The 15,708-nt window shown below is 39.2% G+C and overlaps 1 protein-coding gene and 1 non-coding gene across 3 annotated transcripts; both read right to left on the reverse strand.

Annotated features, from left to right (window-relative positions):
• Window positions 1-3,186: 3,186 nt before the first annotated feature.
• gmeb1 (glucocorticoid modulatory element binding protein 1) lies at window positions 3,187-14,783 on the reverse strand. 2 transcript variants are annotated; one of them, XM_033975664.2, is made up of 11 exons: window positions 14,641-14,783; window positions 13,353-13,536; window positions 13,208-13,260; window positions 13,024-13,136; window positions 12,831-12,934; window positions 12,440-12,582; window positions 11,724-11,837; window positions 10,537-10,674; window positions 9,650-9,772; window positions 6,869-7,257; window positions 3,187-5,500 (listed from the first exon to the last, which is right to left on the reverse strand). In XM_033975664.2, the coding sequence occupies exons 2-11, from the start codon at window positions 13,475-13,477 to the stop codon at window positions 5,162-5,164; spliced, it is 1,641 nt and encodes a 546-aa protein (XP_033831555.1). In that variant the 5' UTR covers window positions 13,478-13,536; window positions 14,641-14,783; the 3' UTR covers window positions 3,187-5,161. The 2 variants fall into 2 exon arrangements, with proteins under 2 accessions (XP_033831555.1, XP_033831554.1); XM_033975663.2 differs by having other exon boundaries at window positions 9,650-9,787; window positions 14,641-14,782.
• Window positions 14,784-15,121: 338 nt separating this feature from the next.
• Window positions 15,122-15,254, reverse strand: LOC117379168 (U11 spliceosomal RNA). Its single transcript, XR_004542050.1, has one exon. It is a non-coding gene; the product is annotated as a U11 spliceosomal RNA (small nuclear RNA).
• Between the last annotated feature and the right edge of the window lie 454 nt (window positions 15,255-15,708).

The raw sequence follows: 15,708 nt of genomic DNA on the forward strand, positions 1-15,708 counted from the left end.
GATCTACAACTCTATTCTCAGACCCAAAACAAACAGGAAACAAAGAGAACAATAGACCATTACAGGTTGAATAGCGTTGTTAAGGCTGAAACTGGAGACAGTAGCTGTTTACAGTGTAGTTAGTTCCTCACTTCAGATAGATATAACGCAGTGCCCAACAGCAGTAATCTAACCAGAACTGAAGAAGCGCCTTTGACGAGCAGTGAAACGTCTTCACCCCTACAACGATTTGTCCAGTTGACAGATTTAATTTCGTCTTTTGCTACGCATCCAAATGTTATCTTTGAGTAAGTGATTAATCTACAAAATGTTCCTACTCTCATCACAAATGGTCATTATTCGTTCAGAAGCAAAAACAAAATCTCATATCAAATATAATCTTTTATCTTTACGGTGGTTGTGATGCACTCCTTTTCAGAGTTATAAATATTCAACTCCTAAGGGGCCTGAAACTTGAGTCCTTTTGGAGCTGTTTTAAAGTGATATTTGCCGCCTACCTGCTCCTGCCCTACAGCTGCTCCCGATGCCGCTCAGAAGTGACACCCCGCCATGCTCTGCCTACATGCATCTGAACAGACACAGTGGGTTTCCATGCAGCCATCAGACAATGCACACAGGAGCACCGGGACAGGCACTACGAGCGTGAGAACCTGTTGTACTATTTAAGAATCAGCTTTTTGACACCGTCACAAACCTTTTTTTTTTTTGTCAATGTGGGAATTTTAATTCAGAAAGATATAACGGGCGTGCTTACTTTAGTCATGGTAAGTGCATTGGTAAATATTCTTAAAGATGTTTTGTGTAACTTTTCTAGTGAACTACCTGCTGGTCTCCATGGAGATGTTATTGCTTTGCCCAGGATATTCCACAGGACATTAAACATATCTATCTCCATGGTGACAAGAAAGAAACAGCACCAAGCAAAATTACAGCCGCTCACCTTAAGAATGCATATTTAAATATATTTTTAGGAATGAAAACTCACCAGCTCCACCAGTATGTAATGTACAGTTGTCCCTCGTTTATCGCGGGGGTTACGTTCTAAAAATAACCCACAATAAGCAAAATCCGCAAAGTCGTCAGCTTTATTTTTTACAATTATCAAATATGTTTTTTGCTGTAAAACCCCTCACCACACACTTTATACACTTTTCTCACACAGGCATTAACATTTTCTCACATTTCTCTCTTGTTTAAACTCTCTCAAAGTTCAAACCTTCGTAGGCGCCGCAGAACATTTCATCGACATTGTGGGTTTTGTCGGGGAGAAAACTTGCAAACACACAGCACTTCAGAGTCACACTGTGATCCAACATTTATGTAAATTTGTCTGAACACATTCTGTACTGTACAGGAGACACGGCACGGAGGAGACTGATGGACAATGGTCTACAGTCCAACAGCCAATCAGAACGCAGAACACAATGCACGATCATACACTGTAAAAAAAACAAAAACAAAAAAAAACATGTAAAATTGCACACAAAAAAATGTGCAAAATAGTGCAGCTGAGAAAGGTGAACCGTGTTATAGTGAGGGACAACTGTATTCTACAATAATGGATCAATTATGTACTGGTGGAACAATCCAGACAAAACAATAACATCTCCATGGACACAAGAAGGTTCCAGAAATGTTATGCAGTGAACCTTGGGCTTGTGAAAGTCCCAATAATATGGCTTTCTAAATAACTGTAAAAATGTGATTCAGTGCCTTGTTATAATTATTCATTTTTGCAATTCAGAAACTTCTCACTTTAAAAAGTAAGCCATTGACAAATTAAAAAAGTTTACGACTGGCTTTAAATTTGCAACACAAAATACTACTAACACCCTTAAATTATTGCAACACTTTCTAAAATGCTGTCAAAAGTAATGCTTGGATCAGTGTAACTAAGCTAAGTCTATGTGACATGCTTCACAGTGTTAGCATAGCATTAGACACATTTACATGTTTAAAAGCGGAAAATGATTCACGGCTTAATTAAAAACAAGCTCAAGTCTTATTCCTAATTAAACAGCGCTTTGTCGCTGTCACTCCTAAATGAAGTCTTGGAACGTGATAACACAGTTTGTTTATGGAGCCACACGCTATAGATAGTGCTCTTTGTTAGCTACAAGATGACATGTGGCTGAGTCTATTCTGAGTGTTAGCTAAGGGTGAGGTGAGAGGGAAACGTCAGCCCACTAGCCTGCCTTAACAACCTTTCAACCCCTCTGCTGCTATGAGCTTTTCTAACAAACAGATAAAACTTTTGTTTCTGTTTTTATCGTGTTCCAGCTATGAAATGAAACTCACTTTTCCCCTGGGGGAAAGCAGGCTAATTTACTGACAGCACATCCTCTGGACCAAACCTAGACAAGGTGGATCAGTGTTTGAAAGTGATGGGCATACACTGTACAAAGAGGTGAACTAAGGGAGAGTGACGTCACTCATAGTGTTCAGCTCCAGCCGAATGAAGCTCTTCAAAGCTAGCAGTTAGTTCCATATTTGGAATTCCAATCGTGAGTATCATAGCAACCAAAGAGGCAACCCGAAGCAAGGCTCTTGAAGGTAATGCCCCTTTCCACCTGCACAGCTGATTTAGCAAGGAGCGGCTGCTTAGCAATGCTCAACTTGTTGCTAATGCTAACATGAGCGACCTCAAGGACAGAAGGGGCCTTATTTCTCTGTTCTAAATGTTCATATCTTGGTTTATGGTTAAAATAGCCAAAATAAAACACTAGGATCATGTAGCGCAGATTAATATGAACGTTTTTCAGAGCAAAATAACAAGCCTGACAGCAGCAGTGACAGAGAGAGGGGCCACAGTTTTTCAGTGTAAAGTGAATTGGAGTCGATGGAGTTGAAAGTGCGCCCATGGTCACTTCTTATGGTACGTATAGTTGTAATTTTGATAAACTTAAAGTTTCATATTACATATGACGTCTATTTTGATAAAAATAGTATTAATTTAGTTCAATGCTGCCTTAACGCTCCTTTTCTGCTTGTTTACCCCCTTTGGTGACTATTAACAAAATAAGAAGTGAAAGTAATAAGTGGCCTCCATGATGCCCTGTCAGCACTGGACCTCACACAAAGCAGCGATATCACCTTCTATACTGCCCAGTCGGATATTAAATCCCTCATATTATGAGCATCATTCCTCCTTTCTTGTCCGATGTAGTGTGAGCAGACAGCACCCTCTTGTGGCATTAAATAGAACCAACATTTTTGTTTTTTAATCTCTTAATAAAACACATTACAAATTCATTGTGTAAATATCCTCTTTTAAATTAAATTATTGAAAATGCTTGAGTCTTCAACAGGTTTTCAGTTGATGTTAGCATAAATTAATGTTATGTATTGTCCATGTTGGTAGGATTTCAGCGTTCAAACTAATAAATACAATATGACACTAATATACAAATGTAAAATACAGGCATACCAAGTGTAACATAACAATTATCTTCATCTTCCATGGCCCAGTAGGTCACTTGACTTGTGATACTGAAAAAGGAACTCATAAGATCTATTTAAAAAATAATAATAATTAGCAAACCTCTCCATAAATTCAGTCAGCAAGAGAGCACTCCAAAAATAAATTGTAAGTGCACAAGCAATGCATTTCCAGTGAGAGCCAGACTATACACAGAAGAAGACATTCTGCCCAAGCTGTGGCTAAAGAAATGTTAAGGGAGCAGGCAACGTCGCGAAAAACATTTGGTGTGGACAGGAAAAGGTGACCACCACAATGTGCAAAAACCTTACATCTGCTATAGTTTAAGATGCAACACTACAACACAATAGACAGTGCAATAATTTCAAAGGTAACTTCAACACTGAACCTGGTAAGAGTATTGACCACAGGCAGCAATTGTCTGTGATGGGTCAGTGAAGCCTCATTTTCACCAAGGTGGGATTCGATTTGGTACACAAGAAAAGGGGGGGTTACAACATTTTTTCAGATGACACCTGTAACCTTATTTAAAGAGGTCCTTTTTGAACAGTACGGTTACTTCAGGACAAATTACTGATGTCTGTTGAGAATTTTTACTTCTGAGAATGTAACTTTTCTGGTGGAGTGTGCACAGAAATTGTATTGCTTTGCCTAGAATGTTCCACTTGAAAAGAAATGTAAGCATCTCCATGGTGACAAGGAGGAGGCACCACCAGGTCAAGCTGCAGAGGTCAGATCAGTGGAGAGGCGAACCCTTTCATAGTACACATGCATGTTTCCTAAGATATTTTTATGCAATAAAAACACCTCTAATTAAATAAATGCATGATAGATGAGTTTAATGACACAGTAAATTTGCCTGAAAAATTCCAGGCAAAGCAATAACGTCTCCATGGAGACAAGCTGGTGACTCTCCACCAGAAAAGTTACATAGTGCACCTTTATGTTTCGTCTTAGAGCAGACAAAATTCCCTTCTAATCTATTTTAGTAAAGAGATGTATAGAGAATAGTGGAGTATAAATCATTGTACCAATTTAACTCTCCAATATAGCATAAGACAGTATACAATGTTTAATAACATTGAAATTATTGGTGATAATTTCCATGGCAATGTAGTTTTACTCATCCACCATGGACAATGCAGTTCTGCCTACACTACAGGTCAGGGTATATACAATAGTAATGCAATATAACATATATATTTATGTTTAGCATTTGAATAACTCATCTGAAGTCTTCCACTTAAGCACTGAAACTAGGAACTTGGTAAAAATGAGGCTTCTGCATAAGAGAATGTATTCTGAACAGCACCGGTGAACCCTGCATGTAGACACTGATAGTGCATTCTCCTCTGATTGTTTTAAAGAGGCCAAACGGACATTTCCAGTTACACACAACTTTGGTCCTAATTTCATAACGTCACCACTGTTTCAAAATGGAGTGACTTTTGATACTATTCACAAATGCCATGACCTCGTTGTAGTAAACTGGAATGCTCCTTACGTTACAAAACTACGAGAAGTACAAACTAAATGTCTGCTCCTCTGCTTTTCCGTACAAAGAATAAAAGTGGTGGTGAGGAATATTTACTAACACAGCGAAGAGGGAAATGGCTACCCTAGCACTTGGTCGGAAGCCAATGTAATATCTGTGTATTTACAAAGCACACAGTCCAAAACTGCTCCACACAATTAAAAAGTCTATGTGACCTCCTGAGTTTTCTAATTTTCTAACACCACTATTTGTACGCCTTGTAACTGTCCGCTGGCATCCAACTGCAGCCCCTGGGTCGTGTCAGTCTGCCCCTCCTGTGTTTGGCATTGTGGTTCCTCCCCCTCCGTTGCCATGGTGACCTCCATTCCACTCTGTACCATCATGGCATCTTTAGCAGCGTCCCCCGTAAGCTGAAGCTCCATGACGCCCAAGGCCTGGTCCTGCACCTCGCCCTCCTGCTGCACCACCACCTGACCGTCGAGAGGCACCACCTCAGTGCTGCCGCCCTGCTGGCTTAACTGGACCAACTCCACAGGGTTCATCATGGCCCCGAGCTGGCTCGAGTCCTGCACATACAATCAGATAAAAAGGCAAGCATTTTTAAACAGGGCAGATGATTACACACCATTGCACCATTGGAAAAGCAGAAAGTTTTAGTCCACATTGGCAGTACAGCCAATATCTGAATGAAGCAGGGAAAATTTAAAGAAGACACTTTTTTTCTCTGGGTAATTAATATTAAACCACGTAGCTCATTAATTGACATTTTGTTCATTGGAAACTGCAATACTACTGCATTTTAGAAAGTGTGGCAAGACTAAAATAGCTTAGTAGAAACTGGTCCATTTACAAAATCGCAGAACTCCAAAAAACCCACCCACTCATCGTGACATTTCACTGTAGCAGTGAAATGATGCTATATTTATTCTTTTGTTGAAAAATTACATTTTTGAACCCTGCATGCAAGACCTAGATTAGGGGATAGGTGAAAATTGACATTTCTGAGCACTCAAGCCTCAAATGCAGGACAATGATAAATTACTCAATCAAGCATGAACCAAACAAAATACAACTCTTACAAGGAGTAAGCTAATAAAGAACACTGTTACAACATGGCTACAATTTCATCAAATTAGATTTTACATAAAGACCTCTTTAAGTAATCCTGTTCATGTGCTCAGTCTGTCTAAACTAATTTAATGAACTGATATGAATTCAAACATTGAACGGTGGAGCCCATATCAGCAAAATATTGGCCACAAACTTTATATATGTATTGGCATAAATGTTTTAGCAGAATGTAGTTCTAAAGCAGTAGGAAGTGGCCCACTTTTCTTGTGCGCAATTTATTCACTTGAATGATATATAGAATCGTAATTAATATATGCAACATGCTGTATTTAATGTACTAGTGTTGCCCCACAGAAGTACAAGTGGTGTAGTAAGTGTTATTGCTAAATGTAGGTTATTCAGTAAAAGCTGTATAAGGATGGGATGGGACTCAGCTCCTACAAGACGAGAAGGGATACGAGGTTGGGTCCACGAGATAAAGACAAGATTTTGACCAAATTTGTAATACATAAATTGTGCAATACAGTTCCCTTTTTTAATTATTATTATTTTATTTAATATTTTTGTTGTATTATAGCAGTGTATTTTGGAACTACAGCTTTTCAATGAGGTGTCACTCAACAGCAGTTAACTCTCTTTTGTCCAATTCAAATATAAACACATGGAGAAAAAAATCTTAACAGATAATTTTTTGACAATTTTGTCTTGCGAGATCTTGTCCCATCCCTATTAAACAACATATTGTTTTGACTCTTACATCTATCATAATTGTTTCTTTTTTGTTTTTTTTTTTACATTTCCTAGTTTTAAACAGAGGAACAAATCACTATAATAATATAACTGATGAATAACTGATCACCCACCAGAGTGAGCCCAGACGACGGGTGGAGCGTAATAGTATCAGTCTTCCCGTCACCCGCCACCATGTATCGGGTGAAAAACTGCGATCCGGCCGGCAACAGGGTGACCGTGTTGGACGACTGGGCCAGGGAGGCGATGGGCAGCCCCGTGACTGTCAGCGGCTGCCCCACGGAGGTCAGGGAGATGGGGGAGAGCACGGTGAACTGCTGCGGCTGGAGGGTGGCGGTCTGCTGGGGCGAGGCGAGCAGGGTGGTGGTGGAGGCGGGTCGAGTGAGTCTGGGCCGTTTGGTGGGGCGCTTGGTGGGAGTCTTGATTTTGGGAGGTTGAGGGCAGGATAACAGAGCCCTCACTTGCTGTTGCTTCTTCTGCTCCTCCAACTGTAGCTCCAGATCTACAACGAAGAACAATCACTACGTTGACATGCACAGAGAAATCAGAGTGCACTAAACAATCAAATTCAAAACCTCTCTTGTCCCAGTCTACATGCAGCTTCATCCAGTCTTACTTTCCGTTGGAGGCAGGACGACTGCACCATCTGACTTCTTCCCCACAGTGTTCCAGGTGTGTGAAGAGGCAATCGAAACAGGACTTTAAACCGGGATGAGAAGACCTTTTTACTCTCACACATTTGGAATACTGTCTAGAGGAAGTTGGACTGCAGGTGGTGCTGTCATTCTGTCTCCACAGGTATGAAGACAGCACCAAAACCTGTTTAAATGAGCTGACCAGACACCTCATAGCGACATCATGTGACCACTCTGAGGAAGAGCGCTGGTGACCAGTCCAAACTGTGAGGTATGAAATCAGACTAAACCTCGGTCTGAAAAAAGAATCTATTAAAATACATGAAGGCAGAGCTGTAGGCCTTTAATTGTTTAGTCCATTAAACGGTCAACTCATCATTTTGTTTAGATGATAAACATGTATATGGGACAACAGCAGAAAGGAGAAGTAAGTGAGTGAGTGAGCTGAAGATGTTATTTATATGCTAAAAAGCAGATGAAACTCATGTTTAACTAATTTAATCTGTCTTTGTATAATGACATTGTTTTCTAGTGCTTTTTTCTGCATAAATAGTTGTTTTACATGGACTCTTTTGCAGGTGTAGTCTTGTGACTGCAGTTTGGGTCAGATACACAGAGCTACGTAATAGTTTTGAAAGCATTTTCCACACTGCTTTTTTTAGTCAACTAATCAGAAGGATATGTCAACCAAGAATTTCTTTAGTCACCTACAGCCCTACATGCAGGTCAAAGAACAGAAATGGTGGGAACGAGGGCTAAGGGGAGTTCAGGTGCTTGTAGTAATTGTATTATTGTATGTAATTGTAATCTTGTACCATGAGCACTAAAGCTTTGCACCTATAATTGGTAATAAAAACGACTATCTTACATATAACCACACTGGCAGACATAGCTAAGCGACATCCCATTTTTGTTGAGCATTTTATTATAAGACATGGTGCTAGGACCTACATTACTCACAATTTATTTTCTCTCCGCATCACAAATATAGCCTACACTGAAGCTTCGGTAACTTTAACTTTCCGTTTAACGTGGTGGATCAAAACAAAGCAACATGAGCTCAGTGGGTGCTCAGTGGAGGCCGTAGTTTGTCGTCTCTGCTGATCTAAAATAAGTGAGTACACGTCTAAACTCATGTCTAATATTTTCCTGGCTGTTTTTTACCCTGTGTAGCTGAACGCCTCTGCTAGTCCGTGCTTAATGTAAACATGCAACAGGTATCCAAGTGCATATCGGCTTCTCCAGATGTGTCATTGGGATCTTCAGATTCGATTCATAACCTCTCAACTCAATTGTAAGTTCATAAGTTTATATGCATTAAAAAACTGTTAAAGTGAACTAGGCTAGTTATTCAATTTTCCTACATGTAAACACACTGAATGAGGTCTGAGGAAATCCATTCAAATGTATATTAATATGTGAAGCCAATATTCACCTGATATTGCTCGAGTTGGAAAATGTCAGCTGGAGTTTTTAAACTTTTACTCGTAACAGTGCAACTCTGAAATAAACCGTGGTCTTTTGAGGTTTGGTATAGCCTTGCTATTGATATGATTCAATATTGAGCTCAATTCAATAAACACAAATTATGCTTCGTATCAGTTAGATAAGTATTAGTGACTTATATTGCAGGTGGATGATGTGTGTCTTCAAGATACTACAAATTGCTGTTTTAAAGGTGAGCAAAAATGATATCAAGTTGTCCATGATAAGAGCAACTTACAAAAGAAAAAAGAAAAACATAACAGAATCTGTGGGGTCATTATACACAAGGGACTATTAATTTTACAGCGCATTTTTAAGGAAATACTTCAACCTCAAAGATATTTATAGGCACATTTTTGTCAATATTGCGAACCTCTATATATCAATATACACAACTACAAGGAAGGTGCTATATGTATATAGGAAAATTATGACTGATTATTTAATTTAGCTTAATATTTATACTCAAGTATGACTTGTATTAACTAAGGTATAGTGTAATCATTACTAAAACTACTATCAAAACTAGATACTGAAATTTAATTTGGAGTATTAATACATACTAAGAACTATTACATAAATGGCATAACATAAGACCTTTTCTGATTGGTTTTAGAATAATTATGATCTGTGGTCTAAGACCACACTGTAATATTAAAAAAAACAACTAGTATTTTGTGTTAAACTTGCATTCTCCTGTCTTTATTCAAAGTGTGGCGCTGAAAACAGTATCAAGTATCGAAAAAGAGTATAGCAAAAAACACTAATGCTTACTGCTGAGAACCTGGAGCGCCTCCTCCTGGCTGGGGTCAATCTGTTCCCTCCTTCGCTCCAGGATCCTCTTGACCGTGTCCAGCAGACCGAACACTTGGGCAAGGTTACTGAGCACGGCCACCTCTACCAGACAGGAATCTGAGATCAGTGCGGCAATCAAGCACAGGGTCATTTAGAAAGAAGGGACACATCCAGCTGCTGTGCATTCAAACTCATTTTACATTATTATACATTTGAATGCTTCATAGACCCTTATAAAAGTGAGAGAATTATAGTTAAACAGGCGATATAGGAGGCATTTTACAAGACAAGTCATTTTATGATACACTACACTTTCTAGTAGTTGTTTGATTTGCAATTTTCTCTATCCTGGGTGTCTGAATAGAAAATTCTTAGTTTAAACTCGTATTACACAAATGTACTAAAAGTTCTTAATAATAATCGTCTAATCTATTTTTTAACAATGTTTTGCAATGTGCATTTAACAGCTCAGCCATGTTGTTTAGACACACAAAAGGGTCAATAGCAGCTGAATATGTTCTTTCCTTGCATAGCTTCAATTAGGTCCATTTGCATAATAATGATACACCACTCTTACGAAATGTGGGTGACACTTTGAAGATGACACGCTATCTATTATGAATGAATAATAAAATATAAATACTGTATCTGAATCTAACAACAATACTGAAAGATCATTTACAAATGCTCATGTCCGTACAATAGTTTGACATATTAACAAAGCATTCTACATGTAGCAAAGTTAAATACTGAGATGAGGTAAGTCAGAGTTCTATGGTACATATACTTTAATTATACAGGCCTCTGCAATGACTGAAATTATGATATCTAATCTAACCCCACCTGCACCATGTGTATCTCTGTACCTGTGTCCTGTAACACTCCTGGCTCACTCCGCTGCTGTACTCCATTGAGCAGTGCCAGCAGCTCAGTGTTGATATTGGTCACCACTTCACCCAGCAAGCCCACGTCTGCAATGCCCTTCCAGAAGTTCAGTGTGTCCTCTGTTAGAACGCACAACGTGGAAAGGAAATATTCTTCAGTTTTATGCAGTTTATGAGAGGCAGCGTGACAACAGTAAACAGTGGTGGATGCACTACATGTTTTGATGCACTTTAACTCCATATTGAATTTAACTTCAACTCCATACCAAAAAATTAGACTAAAATATAGGCATAGTAAAAGAAAAATGTAATTCTGTCAACTGGACAAAAAAGTTGCAGGTGGACACTGCCTTCTATCTATGTGAAGGGAGGAGCTAAGCTCACTGAAACTAACACAAATATTTGTGTTAGTTCCAGTTTCTGTGCCGGAGTCATATTTTGCGTAATTGTTCATTACGCAAAATACGATGAACTGTCTTTCCTAACAAAAAATGCTTCTTCAGCTCTCCTCTCAAACCATTTCATTTGTTTGGGTAAGATCTGTACCTCACTATCTTCAAAGGAGCAGTTCCTATTTATAACTCCATCCTCAGACCCAAAACAAGGAAAACAACAGTGATGGCCAGTATGCTAATAGGGTGAGAATGTCCATTACAGGCCTAAACCATTATGCAAAATATGCCTCAGGCACAATTCATACTTAGTGTATTTCAATAGACTTAGCCAACAAACAAAAACTGTAAACAAATATGTGCGTTAGGACGATGGAGGGATTACACAGCTAAAGTATAGGCATGTTTTTGTTTTTTTTTTCAATTTTGTTGTGTTTGGCTTGCAAATCCACAGACCTTACTCTTATTTGGCCTGGAGGAGGGCCTTCTCCTGCTTGTTTGCATAGAAATGTTGTTCCTTTGACCATAATATTCCACAGTATGCTTTTAACTTTCTATTTCCGTGGAATCATGCAGATGACGTGCCACCTCCAAAAAGTTACATGATGTACCTTTAATAGTTTACAAAATCTATTTTACTCTAAAAGTACATTGTAAAATGGCACTTTAATATGTTTACTTGTTTTATGTGGGTATTTTTTTGCCCCTGCATCTGTACCTCAGTGACACTTCTTCCACATCTGAGAGTTTATGATCCAGTTATGAGATGTAACTGACCTGAGATCTCGTTGGATTTCTCCGTCGTGTCCCCAGAGCTCCACTCCACCTTGGCACCCAGACCTTCTATTTGACCATCTCCCCCAGTGCCACCATTACCTAGAACTGCTTGGCCTACAAAACATTTAAAATAAAAAGAACAAATGTTAAATGAATATGGTTTGTATGAGTAAGTGTCTCTATATAGCAAAGATTTAGGGCTGTAGCCGATAAAGACATGCCCTGCTGATTGATTAGTCAGAAAAAGGGGGCTAAAGCTCAAAAAACTATTATGTCTCTCTATGTATCTGACTCAAACTGCATTCACAAGACTACACCTGCAAAGCAGTTCATGCACAAACCACTATTTAAATAAAAAGTATTTATATTTATATAAAAACTAGATCAGATTTAACTGATGAATCATGAGTTTAATCTGCAGTTTTACATATACATATCAATAAACACTTCAGCTAACTCGCTCACTCACTCACTTGTCCTTTCTACTGCTGTCCCAAATCCTTACAATCTAAAAAATAAATCATTAGTCAACTAAGACATCATCAAACAATTAAAAGTCCTACATCCCTACAGAGGTTTAAGAGAAGATAGTGACTGATAAACCATTTTGGTAACTGGACCAATGAAACAGAAGGTTCCACCAGTGTTTTGAAATAACTAACAAAGTATATAAATGCTATTTTACAACGTACTTTAAAGCTGGGGCCGTGTTTTACCTTGAGTGGGAGTGGTGAGTCCAGTGCCATCTGGAGGGAACCTGGTATTGTTGATTAGAAGGTCAAACTTGGTACTTCGACATGTGTTAGTGCAGAGTGTGGTGTGCTCGTAGAAGTCCAGCTGACCTGAATCCATCATTTTTCTGGAAAATACAAATACAGAATTTTAACTTTCTTCATTTGGCGGTTTGGCACTAGTAGACATTTGGCGATAAAACAGTACAACTTCAGATTCAGATCTCTAAAACTGGGCCAGCAAAATAGGACAATCAGCAAAGTCTGACCTGTATATATCTGTATAATAGGGTTTCTTTGCATAGGAAAAACATCAATTCTATACCGGTGTAGCAAAAAAATAATAATTTTCTCTCAACTGACTGACATAACTCACCTGAGCATGACCCCATTCATACGTATGGCTCTTTTCCAGTCCTTCAGAGTTGCTTTTCCAGATAGATGCACAAACTGTTTTGGGCTAATGAGCTGGTCTCCAAACTAGCAAGACAAGTGATGTTTAAACAGTTATTTTGTGAATCTCAGTAACATTAGTAAAATAACTATGTGAATTAAAAACAAGAACGTACCTTCACACATTTTACATTTATCCCTGGGCAAACAAATTTTTTCAATATTAAGAGAGCTTTACAGTCGCCACAGGTAATGGGACAGCCGATTTCTACTTCTTCTTCACCTTGTTCTGAAAAAAAAAAAAGTTATGTATTTATTTATTTATTTATTATGTATCTAATCTAACTTGGGCCAACTTACCTGGGGCAGCTTCAACAGCCATAACTGCTGCGGATGCTTCACTTGACTCATCACTACAAAAATACATAAGATAAAAAAGTCAGAAACCTTAGTCATCTCACAAAATGCACTACTCTTAACCAACAAAGTAGCAAGTCATACAAACCTTGTGATCTGCTGAAGTTGTAGAATGACTTGGGTCTTGTTGGGGTCATCAGGGTCACCATCCTCTACCTTTACCATGACCATGTCCTCCACAGTAGGCACAGTGACCTCATTAGGGGATGCCATAACAGTATCCTATGAGGGGGGAGAGCTTCTGCAACTTCCTTTCAGGCTTATGATCATTGCTATAAGAACATCACTTCAAATTAATGTAAGCAATATGCATAAACACTGCCTACATATTTGGCAGAAAATGTGAACATTTTGTCTACACAATTCGGTAATCTATTTTTGATATATAAACAACAGTACTCAATTAAACTGAATTCAGTCGTTTAAAATCGCAACCCACATTTCTTTGAGCTCTGACCATTCAGAGCAGGAGATTTGGAGTCATAATTTGTATCTGTGTAGATCTGGAGTATAGAAAGACACACTGATGTGAGACAGCTCTGTGCATCAGGACAGGGGCTGTACTCTATAACTTCTATCATTTTAAAGTTTACTCATGCTACATTATACTCAATTACAAGTTGTACTTCCAGTTTACAAGTATAGAAGTACAAGTAATTGTAAACCTAAGTTTAAATATCAACTCAAATATACCGAAAAAATGTAGTTCACTTCCAGTTCCTTGCAGCAGTTTGAGTTTTTATAATGAGTTACTTTACAGCCTGAGACTGACTCCTACAATAAAAAGACTGCCTGATAACATATAAAGTATTGATTGTGCCAAATATTGCTTATTCTGCCGTTGTACGAAACTGTATTTATATATGTCCAATAAATGCATGTTAGTTGTGTAAACTGAATCGTTTCGTGTCTTGTGGTGTTTGGTGCATGTCGTTGCCGCCAAATGCAGCTGACAGCTTTTCCCCGCTGATGTACAGAGCAGCTCTGACGGTAGCCATTACGGCTAACACAAGGGCGTAACTAGCTGCGTAATTCATTGAAATAAGAGTAAAAGAAGTGACCCGGGGCGAGCAGAGCGGTGCATTAGGAGTGTGACGGCTGCGTGCTGCTTGTCTATGAGCCGTGCGTCCCTTCGTAACTGTGCATTTTAACTCTCCGCTCCCCCTCAAAATGACGTCTCCCTGTGCGGCAGCACGTACGGCAAACAACGGCACGGCGACGGCGTTGCCCCTCCATTCTGTACGAGCCTGGCTGATTGGCTCTGTGTGAATTAAAGTCCAAACATGACTACACCTGCCATGAGTGCGACCCGAGCGACTCGACTATCTCTAAAAAACACATAGATAAAGCAGAGAAACATATAATTCAAGCCTTACCGTTTATGGAGTGAAACACATCCCTAGATTGGGAGAAGCTGAGGCGCATGCGCACATCGCGGTTACAGCTTAACTTCCTGCTGAACAGCGGCTTCTTTTCACGCTTCTATAAATCTCGTTAAAACACAAGTTTTTAAGTCTTTTAAAACACTGGACAGTACAAACAGGCCACTTTGCACATGTAGCGTTGTTCAGCATTGTTCGGATTTGCTATGTACGTGTTTCGGCGCTGCTTAAATGTGACCTTCAACTTTCAATCTATACTGTCAATTTCACGACTTTCAAGTAATATTTTTCTTACAGAGATATACAATGTTCATAAAGATTCAGAAGCGAGATGCAAGAGAGAAATGACAGATATAAGTTCCAGCGCTCAAGACTCCGTGTAACAAGAGTATTGTATTCACTCGGTATCATTTCACCGGAGTGGAGGAGTTTACAGGTTTATATCAACGTTGAGTTTTTATTCCACATTCTCAGATGGGGCGCCAGGACAGGCGGTCTCCAGCAGCCCCGGGACTAAAAATTGTGCTTCCGAAATCTCTTGATTGCGATTCCGCACGAAGCATAACGTTCGTCACGCTCCGTGTGCCAGTACAGCAGAAACCCTTTTTAATGATGTTCTTAAAAGCGACATGTGGTCACTAGGGGGCAGCCTTCTCTCGCTCAGGGTTTTATCCGCCCTGCGTTAAATCAACTAAAGTTACGTGAGAGATGTGTTATTCTGAGATGAGTAATGGATGGAAAACAAAGTAGTAAAACATCATATCAGGAAATGCCCTAGCTGTACACAGTTTTAAAGAGACGTAATGTTTTGTTTCACCGTTCTGTGCAAAAGGCATCATGGGTAAAAAAGAGGGCGGGGAAATGCACTCGTCTGCTCCCTCATTGGTGGTCTCTGGCTCTGCCACTGTGCGGCGTTGATACTTCCCAGGAAAACGTTGGTTTCTTCTAAATAATAGCAACAACAACAACAACAACAACAACAACAACAACAACAACAACAACAACAACAACAACAACAACAACAACAGCAACAACAATAATAATAATAATAATAATACAATT

The sequence above is a fragment of the Periophthalmus magnuspinnatus genome, chromosome 11 (genome assembly GCF_009829125.3).
Source record: "Periophthalmus magnuspinnatus isolate fPerMag1 chromosome 11, fPerMag1.2.pri, whole genome shotgun sequence".
Classification (NCBI taxonomy): domain Eukaryota; kingdom Metazoa; phylum Chordata; class Actinopteri; order Gobiiformes; family Gobiidae; genus Periophthalmus; species Periophthalmus magnuspinnatus.